Below are 16,269 nucleotides of genomic sequence, written 5' to 3' on the forward strand. Positions count from 1 at the left end.
TGGGGAAAATGGGGGAAATGGGGGGGAAAAGGAAATGGGGGGTGGGGAAATAAGGGGGGAGGGGAAATGGGGGAAATGGGGGGGAAAAGGAAATGGGGGTGGGGAAATAAGGGGGGAGGGGAAATGGGGGGAAATGGGAGGGAAATGGGGGAAATGGGGGGGGAAAAGGAAATGGGGGGTGGGGAAATAAGGGGAAATGGGGGGGGAAGGGGGGGAAAAGGAAATGGGGGGTGGGTAATAAGGGGGGGAGGGGAAATGGGGGGAAAATGGGGGAAATGGGGGGGAAAAAGGAAATGGGGGGTGGGGAAATAAGGGGAAATGGGGGGGAAATGGGGGAAATGGGGGGAATAGGAAATGGGGGTGGGGAAATAAGGGGGGGACGGGAAATGGGGGGAAGGGGAAAAAGGGGGAAATGGGGGGAAAAGGAAATGTGGGGTGGGGAAATAAGGGGGGGAGGGGAAATGGGGGGAAATGGGAGGGAAATGGGGGAAATAGGGGGGAAAAGGAAATGGGGGTGAGTAATAAGGGGGGAGGGGAAATGGGGGAAAATGGGGGGGAAATAGGGGGGAAAAGGAAATGGGGGGTGGGGAAATAAGGGGGGGGGAATGAGGGGAAATGGGGGAAATGGGGGGGAAAAGGAAATTGGGGTGGGGAAATAAGGGGGGAGGGGAAATGGGGGGAAAATGGGGGGGAAATGGGGGAAATGGGGGGAAAAGGAAATGGGGGGTGGGGAAATAAGGGGAAATGGGGGGAAATGGGGGAAATGGGGGGAATAGGAAATGGGGGGTGGGGAAATAAGGGGAAATGGGGGGGAAATGGGGGAAATGGGGGGGAATAGGAAATGGGGGTGGGAAATAAGGGGGGAGGGGAAATGAGGGGAAATGGGGGGGAAATGGGGGAAATGGGGGGGAAAAGGAAATGGGGGGTGGGGAAATAAGGGGAAATGGGGGGGAAATGGGGGGGAAAAGGAAATGGGGGGTGGGGTAATAAGGGGGGAGGGGAAATGAGGGGAAATGGGGGGAAAATGGGGGAAACGGGGGGAAAAGGAAATGTGGGGTGGGGAAATAAGGGGGGAGGGGAAATGAGGGAAATGGGGGAAATGGGGGGAAAAGGAAATGGGGGGTGGGGAAATAAGGGGGGGAGGGGAAATGAGGGGAAATGGGGGAGAAATGGGGGAAATCGGGGGGGAAAAGGAAATGGGGGGGTGGGGAAATAAGGGGAAATGGGGGGGGAAGGGGGGGAAAAGGAAATGGGGGGTGGGTAATAAGGGGGGGAGGGGAAATGAGGGGAAATGGGGGGAAAATGGGGGAAATGGGGGGGAAAAGGAAATGGGGGGTGGGGAAATAAGGGGAAATGGGGGGGGAAATGGGGGAAATGGGGGGAATAGGAAATGGGGGTGGGGAAATAAGGGGGGGACGGGAAATGGGGGGGAAGGGGAAAAAGGGGGAAATGGGGGGAAAAGGAAATGTGGGGTGGGGAAATAAGGGGGGAGGGGAAATGGGGGAAATGGGGGGGAATAGGAAATGGGGGTGGGGAAATAAGGGGGGGAGGGGAAATGGGGGGAAGGGGAAAAAGGGGGAAATAGGGGGGAAAGGAAATGGGGGGGTGGGAAAATAAGGGGGGGAAGGGAAAATAAGGGAAAATGGGGCAAAAAGGAAAAAGGGGAAAGGAAATGGGGGGAAGAGAAAAAGCAGGAAAAGGGGAAGGAGAGAAAAAAGGTGGAAAAAGGGGGGAAAAGGGGGGGAAAAAAGGGGGGAAAAAGGGAATTATGGGCCACATGCAAAACCGAGCGATTTTAAAAAAAAAAAATAGAGAATTTGACCGTTTTCCTCACTTTTTGCAGCAAAACCGTCATGGCCGCCGGGCTGGGCCGGCGTAAAGCGGCTTCGCTGTCGCACATTGGGGGCGTCGTGATTTGGGGTGAGTTGGAACCTCTCTGGTCTCCCATCCAAGTGCTGACCGGGGCTGACCCTGCTTAGCTTCCCAGATCAAGCATTCTCAGGGTGCTATGACTGTGTATATCTATATATCTATATAGATATATAGATGGTCTCCCATCCAAGTACTGACCGGGGCCGACCCTGCTTAGCTTCCCACATCGGGCGTTCTCAGGGTGCTATGGCTGTGTATATGTATGGTCTCCCATCCAAGTGCTGACCGGGGCCGACCCTGCTTAGCTTCCCAGATCAGGCGTTCTCAGGGCGCTATGGCTGCATATATTTTATATATATGTATATATGATTCTCAAGTGTATCCTTATAGTATCTGAACTAAACCCTTTATTCAAGGGCAGAGTAGAGGGGCAGGAGAACCTCCTGGACTCAACTGGTCTCCCATCCAAGTGCTGACCGGGGCTGACCCTGCTTAGCTTCCCACATCAGGTGTTCTCAGGGTGCTATGACTGCATATATTATATACATATATATGTTCCCCAAGTATATTCTGACAGTATCTGAACTAAGAGCAGAGTAGAGGGGCAGAAGAACCTCTGTGAGCTACTGACCACCCCCTTCTAACCCACCCCAGGTACCATTGGCCTTCATGGTCTCCCATCCAAGTACTGACCGGGGCCGACCCTGCTTAGCTTCCCACATCAGGTGTTCTCAGGGCGCTATGGCTGCACATATTATATATCTATGTATATATGATTCTCAAGTGTATCCTTATAGTATCTGAACTAAACTCCTTATTCAAGGGCAGAGTAGAGGGGCAAGAGAACCTCCCTGGACTCAACTGGTCTCCCATCCAAGTGCTGACCGGGGCCGACCCTGCTTAGCTTCCTACATCAGGTGTCCTCAGGGTGCTATGGCTGCATATATTATATACATATATATGTTCCCCAAGTATATTCTGACAGTATCTGAACTAAGAGCAGAGTAGAGGGGCAGGAGAACCTCTGTGAGCTACTGACCACCCCCTTCTAACCCACCCCAGGTACCATTGGCCTTCATGGTCTCCCATCCAAGTGCTGACCGGGGCCGACCCTGCTTAGCTTCCCTCATCAGGTGTTCTCAGGGTGCTATGGCTGCATATATTATATACATATATATGTTCCCCAAGTTTATTCTGATAGTATCTGAACTAAGAGCAGAGTAGAGGGGCAGAAGAACCTCTGTGAGCTACTGACCACCCCCTTCTAACCCACCCCAGGTACCATTGGCCTTCATGGTCTCCCATCCAAGTGCTGACCGGGGCCGACCCTGCTTAGCTTCCCACATCAGGCGTTCTCAGGGCGCTATGGCTGCACATATTATATATCTATGTATATATGATTCTCAAGTGTATCCTTATAGTATCTGAACTAAACTCCTTATTCAAGGGCAGAGTAGAGGGGCAGGAGAACCTCCCTGGACTCAACTGGTCTCCCATCCAAGTGCTGACCGGGACCGACCCTGCTTAGCTTCCTACATCAGGTGTCCTCAGGGTGCTATGGCTGCATATATTATATACATATATATGTTCCCCAAGTATATTCTGACAGTATCTGAACTAAGAGCAGAGTAGAGGGGCAGAAGAACCTCTGTGAGCTACTGACCACTCTTCTAACCCACCCCAGGTACCATTGGCCTTCATGGTCTCCCATCCAAGTACTGACCGGGGCCGACCCTGCTTAGCTTCCCACATCAGGTGTTCTCAGGGCGCTACGGCTGCATATATTTTATATATATGTATATATGATTCTCAAGTGTATCCTTATAGTATCTGAACTAAACTCCTTATTCAAGGGCAGAGTAGAGGGGCAGGAGAACCTCCCTGGACTCAACTGGTCTCCCATCCAAGTGCTGACCGGGGCCGACCCTGCTTAGCTTCCCACATCAGGTGTTCTCAGGGTGCTATGGCTGCATATATTATATACTTATATATGTTCCCCAAGTATATTCTGACAGTATCTGAACTAAGAGCAGAGTAGAGGGGCAGAAGAACCTCTGTGAGCTACTGACCACCCCCCTCTAACCCACCCCAGGTACCATTGGCCTTCATGGTCTCCCATCCAAGTACTGACCGGGGCCGACCCTGCTTAGCTTCCCAGATCAGGTGTTCTCAGGGCGCTATGGCTGCACATATTATATATCTATGTATATATGATTCTCAAGTGTATCCTTATAGTATCTGAACTAAACTCCTTATTCAAGGGCAGAGTAGAGGGGCAGGAGAACCTCCCTGGACTCAACTGGTCTCCCATCCAAGTGCTGACCGGGGCCGACCCTGCTTAGCTTCCCACATCAGGTGTCCTCAGGGTGCTACGGCTGCATATATTATATACTTATATATGTTCCCCAAGTATATTCTGACAGTATCTGAACTAAGAGCAGAGTAGAGGGGCAGGAGAACCTCTGTGAGCTACTGACCACCCCATTCTAACCCACCCCAGGTACCATTAGCCTTCATGGTCTCCCATCCAAGTACTGACCGGGGCCGACCCTGCTTAGCTTCCCAGATCAGGCGTTCTCAGGGCGCTATGGCTGCATATATTTTATATATATGTATATATGATTCTCAAGTGTATCCTTATAGTATCTGAACTAAACTCCTTATTCAAGGGCAGAGTAGAGGGGCAGGAGAACCTCCCTGGACTCAACTGGTCTCCCATCCAAGTGCTGACCGGGGCCGACCCTGCTTAGCTTCCCAGATCAGGCATTTTCAGGTTGCTATGGCTGTGTATATCTATATATCTATATATATAGATAGATACATATATGGTCTCCCATCCACGTACTGACCGGGGCTGACCCTGCTTAGCTTCCCAGATCAGGCATTTTCAGGTTGCTATGGCTGTGTATATCTATATATCTATATATATATAGATAGATACATATATGGTCTCCCATCCACGTACTGACCGGGGCTGACCCTGCTTAGCTTCCCAGATCAGATGTTCTCAGGGTGCTATGGCTGGTTATGGTCTCCCATCCAAGTCCTGACCGGGCCCGACCCTGCTTAGCTTCCCAGCTCAGACGAGATATGGTGTTGGCTAATATATCTCCAAATTAACATCACCAAACCCAAAATCCCTCAAACCACCCTCAATTCCCCATTTCCCAGCCATCTTCTCCTGCCTGGGGGTCTCGGCGTCGCCCCCGCGCCACCTCGGCGAGAACTTCGTCGCCGCCTTCATGCAGAACGAGCTCCAGCGGAGCCTCCAGAGCGACTTCAAGCTGCTCCTCACCGCCCGCTCACCCGGCACCTCCGTCACCGTATCCATGAAGACACCGGGGCTACGCATGACGGTGCGTACGGGCGCGGGGCAGCCGGTGCTGGTGAAGATCCCCCCGCAGGCCGAGATGGTGGGCAGCAAACCCTTTGGCAACGCCGTGGCCGTCAGGGCGTCCGGCGCCGTGGCGGCCGTCATGGTCAACGAGAAGCGCGACTCGGCCGACGCGGCAGCGCTGCACCCCGTCCGCGCTTGGGGCACCGAGTACCGCGTGGTGACGCCCAACGTGGGCACCGAGCGCTACGGCCAGTTCGCCGTGGTGGCGTGGGACGAGCCCACCGAGGTCGAGGTTCATCTCAAGGCCGCCGTCACCTTCCAAGGCCGCTCGTACCCGCGCGGCGCCGTCCTGCGCATCCCGTTGGAGCCATTCGAAGCCGCCCAACTCCAAAGCCCGGCCGATATGTCCGGCACGAAGGTGGTGGCGGATAAACCCGTGGCCGTCTTCACCGGCCACACCTGCCTGGCGCGATTTGGCCATTGCGACCACTTGGTCGAGCAGCTCTTGCCCGTGTCCGCGTGGGGCAAGACCTTCATCGTGCCGCCGTTGCCCTTCGAGACGCAGTCGGACATCGTCTACGTCTCCACCGCCCAACCCGCGCACGTTGAGTCCCAACACGGCGCCGCCAAGACGGCGCGCAAGCTCCGGCCCAACCGCTCCACGCTCTACGGCCTCCAGGCCTCCAATGCATTGACCCTCAACGCCGACGCCGGCGTCCAGGTTGTTTTCTTTGCCGACGGGGGGAATAAAGGCGCCGTGTCCTACGACCCGTTCTTCATGAGCATCCCGGACGTCTCCAGCTACTGCGACTCCTACAGCGTCGTCGCGCTGGACGGTTACGACAACTACGCTATGTTGGTGGCCAAGAGCTCGGAGACGTCGGGGTTGACGTTGGACAAGAAGCCCTTGGGTGACGTGGAGTGGAAACCCGTCCCCGGCACCGGTTACTCGTGGGCCGGCTTGAGTTTGGGTGACAAATTCGGCGTCCGGAAGGTGGAGCACCAAACGGCGCCGTTCGGGCTCCTCGGCGTGGGCGTCCGCAATGGGAAGTCCTATGGCATGGCGGGGCTTTGTGACAGCGGTGAGTGGCACCCGGTCACCTCCTTGGTGGCCCGGCCTCCCAAGGTCCCTCCCGAGCCTAATTAGGGCTAAAACGGGGTTTTGTCCATATAAATAATTGATAATTAAGCAATTAATGAAAGGAGAGGCCAAGCGTCACCCCAAGTTTGCAAGTCCAAGCTTAAGGTGCCTAAACCCACCTGGGATAGTTGTTTATCTCTAAATAATCCATTAATAAGCCACCGGTAATTAATAATCAATGAAAAGAGCCTTGAGCGTCACCCCAAGTGGTCAAGTCCAAGCTTAACGTGCCTAAACCCACCTGGGATAATTGATTATCTCTGAATAATCCATTAATGAATCAACTGTAATTAATAATCAATGAAAAGAGCCTTGAGTGTCACCCCAAGTGGTCAAGTCCAAGCTTAAGGTGCCTAAACCCACCTGGGATAATTGATTATCTCTGAATAATCCATTAATGAATCAACTGTAATTAATAATCAATGAAAAGAGCCTTGAGCATCACCCCAAGTGGAAAAGTCCAAGCTTAAGGTGCCTAAACCCACCTGGGATAATTGATTATCTCTAAATAATCCATTAATGAGTCAACTGTAATTAATAATCAATGAAAAGAGCCTCAAGCGTCACCCCAAGTGGTCAAGTCCAAGCTTAAGGTGCCTAAACCCACCTGGGATAATTGATTATCTCTGAATAATCCATTAATGAATCAACTGTAATTAATAATCAATGAAAAGAGCCTCAAGCGTCACCCCAAGTGGTCAAGTCCAAGCTTAAGGTGACTAAACCCACCTGGGATAATTGATTATCTCTGAATAATCCATTAATGAATCAACTGTAATTAATAATCAATGAAAAGAGCCTTGAGCATCACCCCAAGTGGAAAAGTCCAAGCTTAAGGTGCCTAAACCCACCTGGGATAATTGATTATCTCTAAATAATCCATTAATGAATCAACTGTAATTAATAATCAATGAAAAGAGCCTCAAGCGTCACCCCAAGTGGTCAAGTCCAAGCTTAAGGTGACTAAACCCACCTGGGATAATTGATTATCTCTGAATAATCCATTAATGAATCAACTGTAATTAATAATCAATGAAAAGAGCCTCAAGCGTCACCCCAAGTGGTCAAGTCCAAGCTTAAGGTGACTAAACCCACCTGGGATAATTGATTATCTCTGAATAATCCATTAATGAATCAACTGTAATTAATAATCAATGAAAAGAGCTTTGAGCATCACCCCAGGTGGTCAAGTCCAAGCTTAAGGTGCCTAAACCCACCTGGGATAATTGTTTATTGCTAAATAATCCATTAATGAATCAACTGTAATTAATAATCAATGCAAAGAGCCTCAAGCTTCACCCCAAGTGGTCAAGTCCAAGCTTAAGGCGCCTAAACCCACCTGGGATAATTGATTATCTCTAAATAATCCATTAATGAATCAATTGTAATTAATAATCAATGAAAAGAGCCTCGAGCATCACCCCAAGTGGTCAAGTCCAAGCTTAAGGTGCCTAAACCCACCTGGGATAATTGTTTATCACTAAATAATCTATTAATAAGCCACCGGTAATTAATAATCAATGAAAAGAGCCTCAAGCGTCACCCCAAGTGGTCAAGTCCAAGCTTAAGGTGCCTAAACCCACCTGGGATAATTGATTATCTCTAAATAATCCATTAATGAATCAACTGTAATTAATAATCAATGCAAAGAGCCTCAAGCTTCACCCCAAGTGGTCAAGTCCAAGCTTAAGGTGCCTAAACCCACCTGGGATAATTGATTATCTCTGAATAATCCATTAATGAATCAACTGTAATTAATAATCAATGAAAAGAGCCTCAAGCGTCACCCCAAGTGGTCAAGTCCAAGCTTAAGGTGCCTAAACCCACCTGGGATAATTGATTATCTCTAAATAATCCATTAATGGATCAACTGTAATTAATAATCAATGAAAAGAGCATTGAGTGTCACCCCAAGTGGTCAATCCTAAGGTCGCTAAACCCACCTGAGATAATCCCGGCTTGACCGTATTAGGGTCTTGTTGACCGTCTATGGTGACGGTGACGCTCAACCGGTCCCCGTGGCCCCAAATCCCCCTCACCATGAATTTGGGGGGGTGAATGTGTGGCCCGTTTTGGTCCCCAGATCCCTGCAGGGCCGTGAAGTGTCGTCCCAAGGAGTCGTGCAAGATGGAGAACGTGGAGCCCAAGTGCGTCCACGACTACATGGGCACCTGCATGGGGTCCCCGCGCTTCCACACCTTCGACGGCGCCGCCGTGGACGTCGTCGGCAGGTGCGCCTACACCATGGCCAAATACTGCGGCGACGACCCGGCCCTGGTGCCATTTGTGGTGGAGGAGAAGCCGGGAGAAGGATCTTTGGAAGAGGCGTTGGCCAACGTCTACGTCTACGGCTTCAACGTCTCCATCCGCAATGGGGATGGTGGTGAGATCCAGGTGGGTTTGTTGACGCTGCAATGGGGGTTTTTGGGGTAAAAAAGGGTGTTTTGGGTGAACTGAAGAGGGGAAAATGTTGTGGTGGGGGAGGGGGGAATAAACATTAAGAGATAATGAGGATAATTAGCGAAAACAAGGAGTCGTTGACCAGAATCTAAGGCTGAAGTGTCTCCATCCGCAACGGGGATGGTGGTGAGATCCAGGTGGGTTCGTTGATGCCGCAATGGGGGTTTTTGGGGTAAAAAAGGGTGGTTTGGGCGAACTGAAGAGGATAAAATGTCACAGTGGGTGAGGGGGAATAATAATTAAAAGATAATGAGGATAATTAGCAAAAGCAAGGAGTCGTTGACCAGAAACTAAGGCTGGAATGTCTCCATCCGCAACGGGGATGGTGGTGAGATCCAGGTGGGTTTGTTGATGCCGCAATGGGGGTTTTTGGGGTAAAAAAGGGTGTTTTGGGTGAACTGAAGAGGGGAAAATGTCACAGTGGGTGAGGAGGGAATAAACATTAAGAGATAATGAGGATAATTAACAAAATTAAGGTGTCATTGGCCAACGTCTATGGCTTCAATGTCTCCATCCGCAAAGGGGATGGTGGCGAAATCCAGGTGGGTTTGTTGACACCGCAATGGGGATTTTGGGGTAAAAAAGGGTGTTTTGGGTGAATTGAAGAGGGGAAAATACTGTGGTGGGTGAGGGGGGAATAATAATTAAAAGATAATGAGGATAATTAGCGAAAACAAGGAGTCATTGACCAGAATCTAAGGCTGGAATGTCTCCATCCGCAACGGGGATGGTGGTGAGATCCAGGTGGGTTTGTTGACGCCGCAATGGGGATTTTGGGGTAAAAAAAGGGCTTTTTGGTGAATTGAAGAGGATAAAATGTCACAGTGGGTGAGGAGGGAATAAACATTAAGAGATAATGAGGATAATTAGCAAAATGAAGGAGTCGTTGACCAGAAACTAAGGCTGGAATGTCTCCATCCGCAACGGGGATGGTGGTGAAATCCAGGTGGGTTTGTTGACGCCGCAATGGGGGTTTTTGGGGTAAAAAAGGGTGTTTTTGGTGAATTGAAGAGGATAAAATGTCACAGTGGGTGAGGAGGGAATAAACATTAAGAGATAATGAGGATAATTAACAAAATTAAGGTGTCATTGGCCAACGTCTACGTCTACGGCTTCAACGTCTCCATCCGCAACGGGGATGGTGGTGAGATCCAGGTGGGTTCGTTGATGCCACAATGGGGGTTTTTGGGGTAAAAAAGGGTGTTTTGGGTGAACTGAAGAGGGGAAAATGTTGTGGTGGGGGAGGGGGGAATAAACATTAAGAGATAATGAGGATAATTAGCAAAATGAAGGAGTCGTTGAGCAGAATCTAAGGCTGAAATGTCTCCATCCGCAACGGGGATGGTGGTGAAATCCAGGTGGGTTCGTTGACGCTGCAATGGGGGTTTTTGGGGCAAAAAAGGGTGTTTTTGGTGAACAGAAGATATCAATCCCAACTACCCCCTGTCCCGCAGGTGAACGGGGACCCCGTGGCGCTCCCGGTGGCTCTGGCCGGCGAGAGGATCCGGGTGTCGCGCGCCGAGGGCCGCACGACGCTGCAGGCGGATTTCGGGCTGCAGGTGACGCGCGACGCCGACGGCGCCGTCATGGTGGCCGTGCCCAGCAGCTACTTCGGGGCCACCTGCGGGCTCTGTGGCAACTTCAACGAGGACGCCGAGGACGAGATGAGGAGGCCCGATGGGTCCGTGGCCGCCGGGCCCGAGGATTGGGCCGAGAGTTGGCGCGACCCGGCGTGCCGGGATGGATGTGATGGGCGAAAGGAGAGGGGATGCGGTGAGTTGGGGTTTGGGCCTGGGTCCCCTCCCGGACTCCTGGGTCCCTCCCGGACTCCTGGGTCCCGCCACGAACTCCTGGGTCCCGCCCGGACTCCTGGGTCCCCCCCCCGGACTCCTGGGTCCCACCCCGCACTCCTGGGTCCCTCCCGGACTCCTGGGTCCCTCCCGGACTCCGGGGTCCCACCCAAACTCCTGGGTCCCACCCCGAACTCCTGGGTCCCACCCCGAACTCCTGGGTCCCTCCCGGACTCCTGGGTCCCTCCCGGACTCCTGGGTCCCTCCTGAACTCCTGGGTCCCCCCCCCGGACTCCTGGGTCCCTCCCGGACTCCTGGGTCCCTCCCCGAACTCCTGGGTCCCTCCCTGCACTCCTGGGTCCCTCCTGGACTCCTGGGTCCCACCCCGCACTCCTGGGCCCCTCCCGGACTCCTGGGTCCCACCCCGAACTCATGGCTCCCAGCCCGAACTCCTGGGTCCCTCCCAGACTCCTGTGTCCCCTCCCGAAATCCTGGGTGCCTCCCAAATGCCTGGGTCCCTGGGGCACTCCTGGGTCCCACCCCAAACTGCTGGGTCGTCCCCCCCCCCAACTCCTGTGTTCTCCCTGAACTCCTGGGTCCTTTGGGGCACTCCTGGGTTCCCTCCCTGACTCCTGGGTCCCTCCCGCACTCCTGGGTCCTCCCACGAACTCCTGGGCCCCTCCCTGAACTCCTGGGTCCCACCCCGAACTCATGGGTTCCCCCCGAACTCCTGGGTCCCTCCAAAATGCCTGGGTCCCTGGGGTACTCCTGGGTCCCACCCCAAACTGCTGTGTCCCCCTCCAAACTCCTGGGTTCCCCCTGAACTCCTGGGTTCCCCCCGAACTCCTGGGTCCCTGGGGCACTCCTGGGTCCCCCTCAAACTCCTGGGTCCCCCCCAAATTTCTGGGATCTCCTTGAACTCCTGGGTCCTTTGGGGCACTCCTGGGTCCCCCCCAAAACTGCTGGGTCCCCACCTAACTCCTGGATTCCCCCTGAACCCCTGGGTCCCTGGGGCACTCCTGGGTCCCTCCCGGACTCCTGGGTCTCCTCCCAGAACCCTGGGTCCCTCCCAAATGCCTGTGTCCCTGGGGCACTCCTGGGTCCCCCCCCCGAACTCCTGGGTCCTCCCCTGAATTCCTGGTCTCCCCCCGAACTCCTGGGTCCTCCCCTGAATTCCTGGGCTCCCCCCAAACTCCTGGGTCCCTCCCAGACTCCTTGGTCCCCTTCCAGAATCCTGGGTTCCCCCCGAACTCCTGTGTTTCCCCCGAACGCCTGGGTCCCCTCCCGAACTCCTGGGTCCATCCCGAACTCCTGGCTCCCTCCCAAACGAATTCTTCTCATATTTCCCATTTCCAGATGAAAAATGCCCCCAATCCAACCAATTAGAGACCTGCGGGTCAACCCCCACCTCCCGGTGCACCCACAACAACCGCACGTACACCCCTGGGGAGGAGTTTTGGGGTGACACCAGCTGCCGGCGCCGCTGCCGCTGCGAGTCGGGGGGCGCGGTGACCTGCCGGCCATCGGGGTGCAGGGGACACGAGAAATGCGTCATGACCGACGGCGTCGCCGAGTGCCGGGCGTCCAAGATCTTGACGTGCATCGGCACGGGCGACCCGCACTACACCACCTTCGACGGGCGGCGCTACGACTTCCAGGGCACCTGCGTTTACCAATTCGCCGCCCTCTGCGCCCAAAACGGGACCCTCGTCCCCTTCAACGTCACCGTGGAGAACAACAACCGCGGCAGCAAGGCCGTGTCCTTCACCAAAACCGTCACCTTGCAGATTTACGGCGACACCATCACCATGAGCCAAGAGCACCCGGGGAAGGTCAAGGTAGGCGCCCAACGTGGGGGTTGCGCAAATTCCGTCAAAAATGTAACTTTTGGCCCAAAATCTCGCTTTTTTGACCCTTTTTGGTGGTGTTAATTTCCACCTGATGTCTCCAGTTTGGTTGGGCTGGGTTTAGTTGAGTTGGGTTGAGTTGGGTTGGGTTTAGTTTAGTTGAGTTGGGTTGATTTAGGTTGGGTTGATTTGGGTTGAATTGGGTTGGGTTGAGTTGGGTTGAGTTGATCTGGGTTGGGTTGAGTTGGATTGGGTTGGGTTGAGTTGGATTGGGTTGGGCTGGGCTGGGTTGAGTTGAGCTGGGCTGGGTTGAGTTGAGCTGGGCTGGGTTGAGTTGAGCTGGGCTGGGTTGAGTTGAGCTGGGCTGAGCTGGGTTGAGTTGAGCTGGGCTGAGCTGGGTTGAGTTGAGCTGGGCTGAGCTGGGTTGAGTTGAGCTGGGCTGGGTTGAGTTGAGCTGGGCTGGGTTGAGTTGGGTTGAGTTGGGTTGCATTGAGTTGAGCTGCGTTGAGTTGGGTTGGGTTTAGTTGAGTCGGGTTGAGTTGAATTGAGTTGGGTTGATCCTGGGTTGGGTTCAGTTGTGTTGGGTTGGGTTCAGTTGAATTGCATTGTGTTGGGTTGAGTTGGGTTGGGTTGCATTGTGTTGGGTTGGGTTTAGTTGGGTTGGGTTGCGTTGTGTTGGGTTTAGTTGGTTTGGGTTGTGTTGAGTTGAGTTGGGTTTAGTTGGTTTGGGTTGGGTTGCATTGGGTTGAGTTGCATTGGGTTGGGTTGTGTTGGGTTTAGTTTGTTTTAGTTGTGTTGAGTTGGTTTGGGTTGGGTTGCGTTGGGTTGCGTTGAGTTGGGTTAGGTTGAGTTGGGTTGGGTTGAGTTGGGTTGCGTTGGGTTGGGTTGGGTTGCGTTGGGTTGGGTTGCGTTGGGTTGGGTTGCGTTGGGTTGGGTTGCGTTGAGTTGGGTTGGGTTGCGTTGGGTTGGGTTTTGTTGCGTTGGGTTGCGTTGAGTTTGGTTAGGTTGAGTTGAGTTGGGTTGGGTTGCGTTGGGCTGGGTTTAGCTGAGTTGGGTTGGGTTGCATTGTGAAAACTCCTTAATTTTACATGTTTTTGCTGCATTCTCCACACGGAAATTTCCACAAAACACCTTGATTTTGACCATTTCCACCCCGTTTCCCCTCCCAGGTCAACGGGGAGCTCCTTGACTTCCCCTTCTCGCGCCGCGGCTTCTTCGACCTTTACCGCAGCGGCGTCCACGGCTTCGCGCGCGCCGCTTCGGGGCTGCGCGTCTCCTTCGACTGGCACAGCTACGCGCGGGTGCTGCTCCCTGCCGACTACGCCACCCATGTCTGCGGCCTCTGCGGCGACGCCGACGGCGACCCCGAAAACGACTTCGCCATGCCCGACGGCCGCCGCGCCGGCGATGAGGTTGAGTTGGGCGACAGCTGGACGGTCGCTGCCCCCATTGGCTGCTCGGCCGGGGTGGGGTCGCCGGGGTGCGACGAAGAGCAGAAGCGGCTGTACCGCGGGGATGGGTTTTGCGGGGTGATCGCCGACCCCAAGGGGCCGTTCCGGGGGTGTCACGGCATCCTGGAGCCGGCGCCGTTCGTGGGCGATTGCGCCTTCGACGCGTGTCAGTACCGCGGGCACCGTGACACGCTGTGCCGCGCCATCGCCGTCTACGCCGCCGAGTGCCAGAGCCTGGGCGGGAAGGTGGAGGCATGGAGGACCAAGGATTTCTGCGGTGAGTGGCCCCAGTGGCCCCCATTTGTCCCCAATGGTGACCCCAATGATGTCCCAGATGTCCCCAATGACATCCCCGATGATGTCCCCAATGACATCCCAAATGATGTCCCCAGTGTCCCCAACGACATCCCCAGTGGTGTCCCCAATGACATTCCCAATGTCCCCAATGTTCCCAACAACATCCCCAACAACGTCCCAAATGTCCCCAATGATGTCCCCAATGACGTCCCCAGTGTCCCCAACGACATCCCCAATGATGTCCCCAATGACATCCCAAATGATGTCCCCAGTGTCCCCAACGACATCCCCAGTGATGTCCCCAATGACATTCCCAATGTCCCCAATGTTCCCAACAACATCCCCAACGACGTCCCAAATGTCCCCAATGACGTCCCCAATGACGTCCCCAGTGTCCCCAACGACATCCCCAATGATGTCCCCAATGACATCTCAAATGATGTCCCCAGTGTCCCCAACGACATCCCCAGTGATGTCCCCAATGACATTCCCAATGTCCCCAATGTTCCCAACAACATCCCCAACGACGTCCCAAATGTCCCCAATGACGTCCCCAATGACGTCCCCAGTGTCCCCAACGACATCCCCAATGATGTCCCCAATGACATCTCAAATGATGTCCCCAGTGTCCCCAACGACATCCCCAACGACATCCCCAATGATGTCCCCAATGACGTTCCCAATGTCCCCAATGTTCCCAACAACATCCCCAACGACGTCCCAAATGTCCCCAATGATGTCCCCAATGACGTCCCCAGTGTCCCCAACGACATCCCCAATGATGTCCCCAATGACATCCCAAATGATGTCCCCAGTGTCCCCAACGACATCCCCGATGATGTCCCCAATGACATTCCCAATGTCCCCAATGTTCCCAACAACATCCCCAACGACATCCCAAATGTCCCCAATGACATCCCCAATGATGTCCCCAGTGTCCCCAACGACATCCCCAATGATGTCCCCAATGACATCTCAAATGATGTCCCCAGTGTCCCCAACGACATCCCCAGTGATGTCCCCAATGACATTCCCAATGTCCCCAATGTTCCCAACAACATCCCCAACGACGTCCCAAATGTCCCCAATGACATCCCCAATGACGTCCCCAGTGTCCCCAACGACATCCCCAATGATGTCCCCAATGACATCCCAAATGATGTCCCCAGTGTCCCCAACGACGTCCCCAACGACGTCCTGAATGATGTCCCCAACGATATCCCCAATGTCCCCAATGACATCCCCAATGTCCCTGATGTCCCCAATGAGGTCCCCAATGATGTCCCCAATGACGTCCCTAATGTCCCCAATTTCCCCAACGACATCCCCGTATTTAATTAACGCCAAACCAATTAAACCCCTGCAGGCCCCTCATGTCCCCCCAACTCCCACTACGAGCTCTGCGGTCCCGCCTGCCCGGCCACCTGCGGTGTCCCCAACGTCCCCAATGACGTCCCCAACGACATCCAAATGTCCCCGATGACATCCCCAGTCATGTCCCCAATGTCCCCAGTGTCCCCAACGATGTCCCCAATGATGTCCCCAATGACGTCTCCAACGATGTCCCCAACATCCCCAATGTCCCCAGCGACGTCCCCAGTGACGTCCCAATTGTCCCCAATGACGTCCCCAATGACGTCCCCAACGATGTCCCCAACATCCCCAATGTCCCCAGCGACGTCCCCAGTGACGTCCCAATTGTCCCCAATGACGTCCCCAATGACGTCCCCAACGATGTCCCCAATGACGTCTCCAACGATGTCCCCAACATCCCCAATGTCCCCAACGATGTCCCCAATGACGTCCCAATTGTCCTCAATGACGTCCCCAGTGATGTCCCCAATGTCCCCAATGACATCCCCAATGTCCCCAATGACGTCCCCAATGACGTCCCCAACAACATCCCCAACGACGTTCCAATTGTCCTCAATGACATCCCCAGGGACGTCCCCAATGTCCCCAATGACATCCCCAATGTCCCCAATGATGTCCCCAATGACGTCCCCAATGACGTCCCCAACGATGTCCCCAATGACGTCTCCAACGATGTCCCCAACATCCCCAATGTCCCCAA

General features: G+C 53.9%; 1 protein-coding gene across 2 annotated transcripts in view; it reads left to right on the forward strand.

The window, feature by feature from the left end:
• The first annotated feature begins 1,767 nt into the window (after nucleotides 1-1,767).
• LOC102092261 (IgGFc-binding protein-like) overlaps nucleotides 1,768-16,269 on the forward strand; it is a 33,172-nt gene continuing 18,670 nt past the window's right edge. For both annotated transcript variants that reach the window (XM_065044022.1, XM_065044021.1), the window contains exons 1-6: nucleotides 1,768-1,920; nucleotides 5,044-6,291; nucleotides 8,434-8,744; nucleotides 10,265-10,583; nucleotides 11,957-12,438; nucleotides 13,617-14,175. In XM_065044022.1, the coding sequence (XP_064900094.1) occupies nucleotides 1,854-1,920; nucleotides 5,044-6,291; nucleotides 8,434-8,744; nucleotides 10,265-10,583; nucleotides 11,957-12,438; nucleotides 13,617-14,175 (2,986 nt within the window). In that variant the 5' untranslated portion in view covers nucleotides 1,768-1,853. The remainder of the gene's footprint in view (nucleotides 1,921-5,043; nucleotides 6,292-8,433; nucleotides 8,745-10,264; nucleotides 10,584-11,956; nucleotides 12,439-13,616; nucleotides 14,176-16,269) is intronic.

This window comes from Columba livia, chromosome 31, assembly GCF_036013475.1.
Source record: "Columba livia isolate bColLiv1 breed racing homer chromosome 31, bColLiv1.pat.W.v2, whole genome shotgun sequence".
NCBI lineage: Eukaryota > Metazoa > Chordata > Aves > Columbiformes > Columbidae > Columba > Columba livia.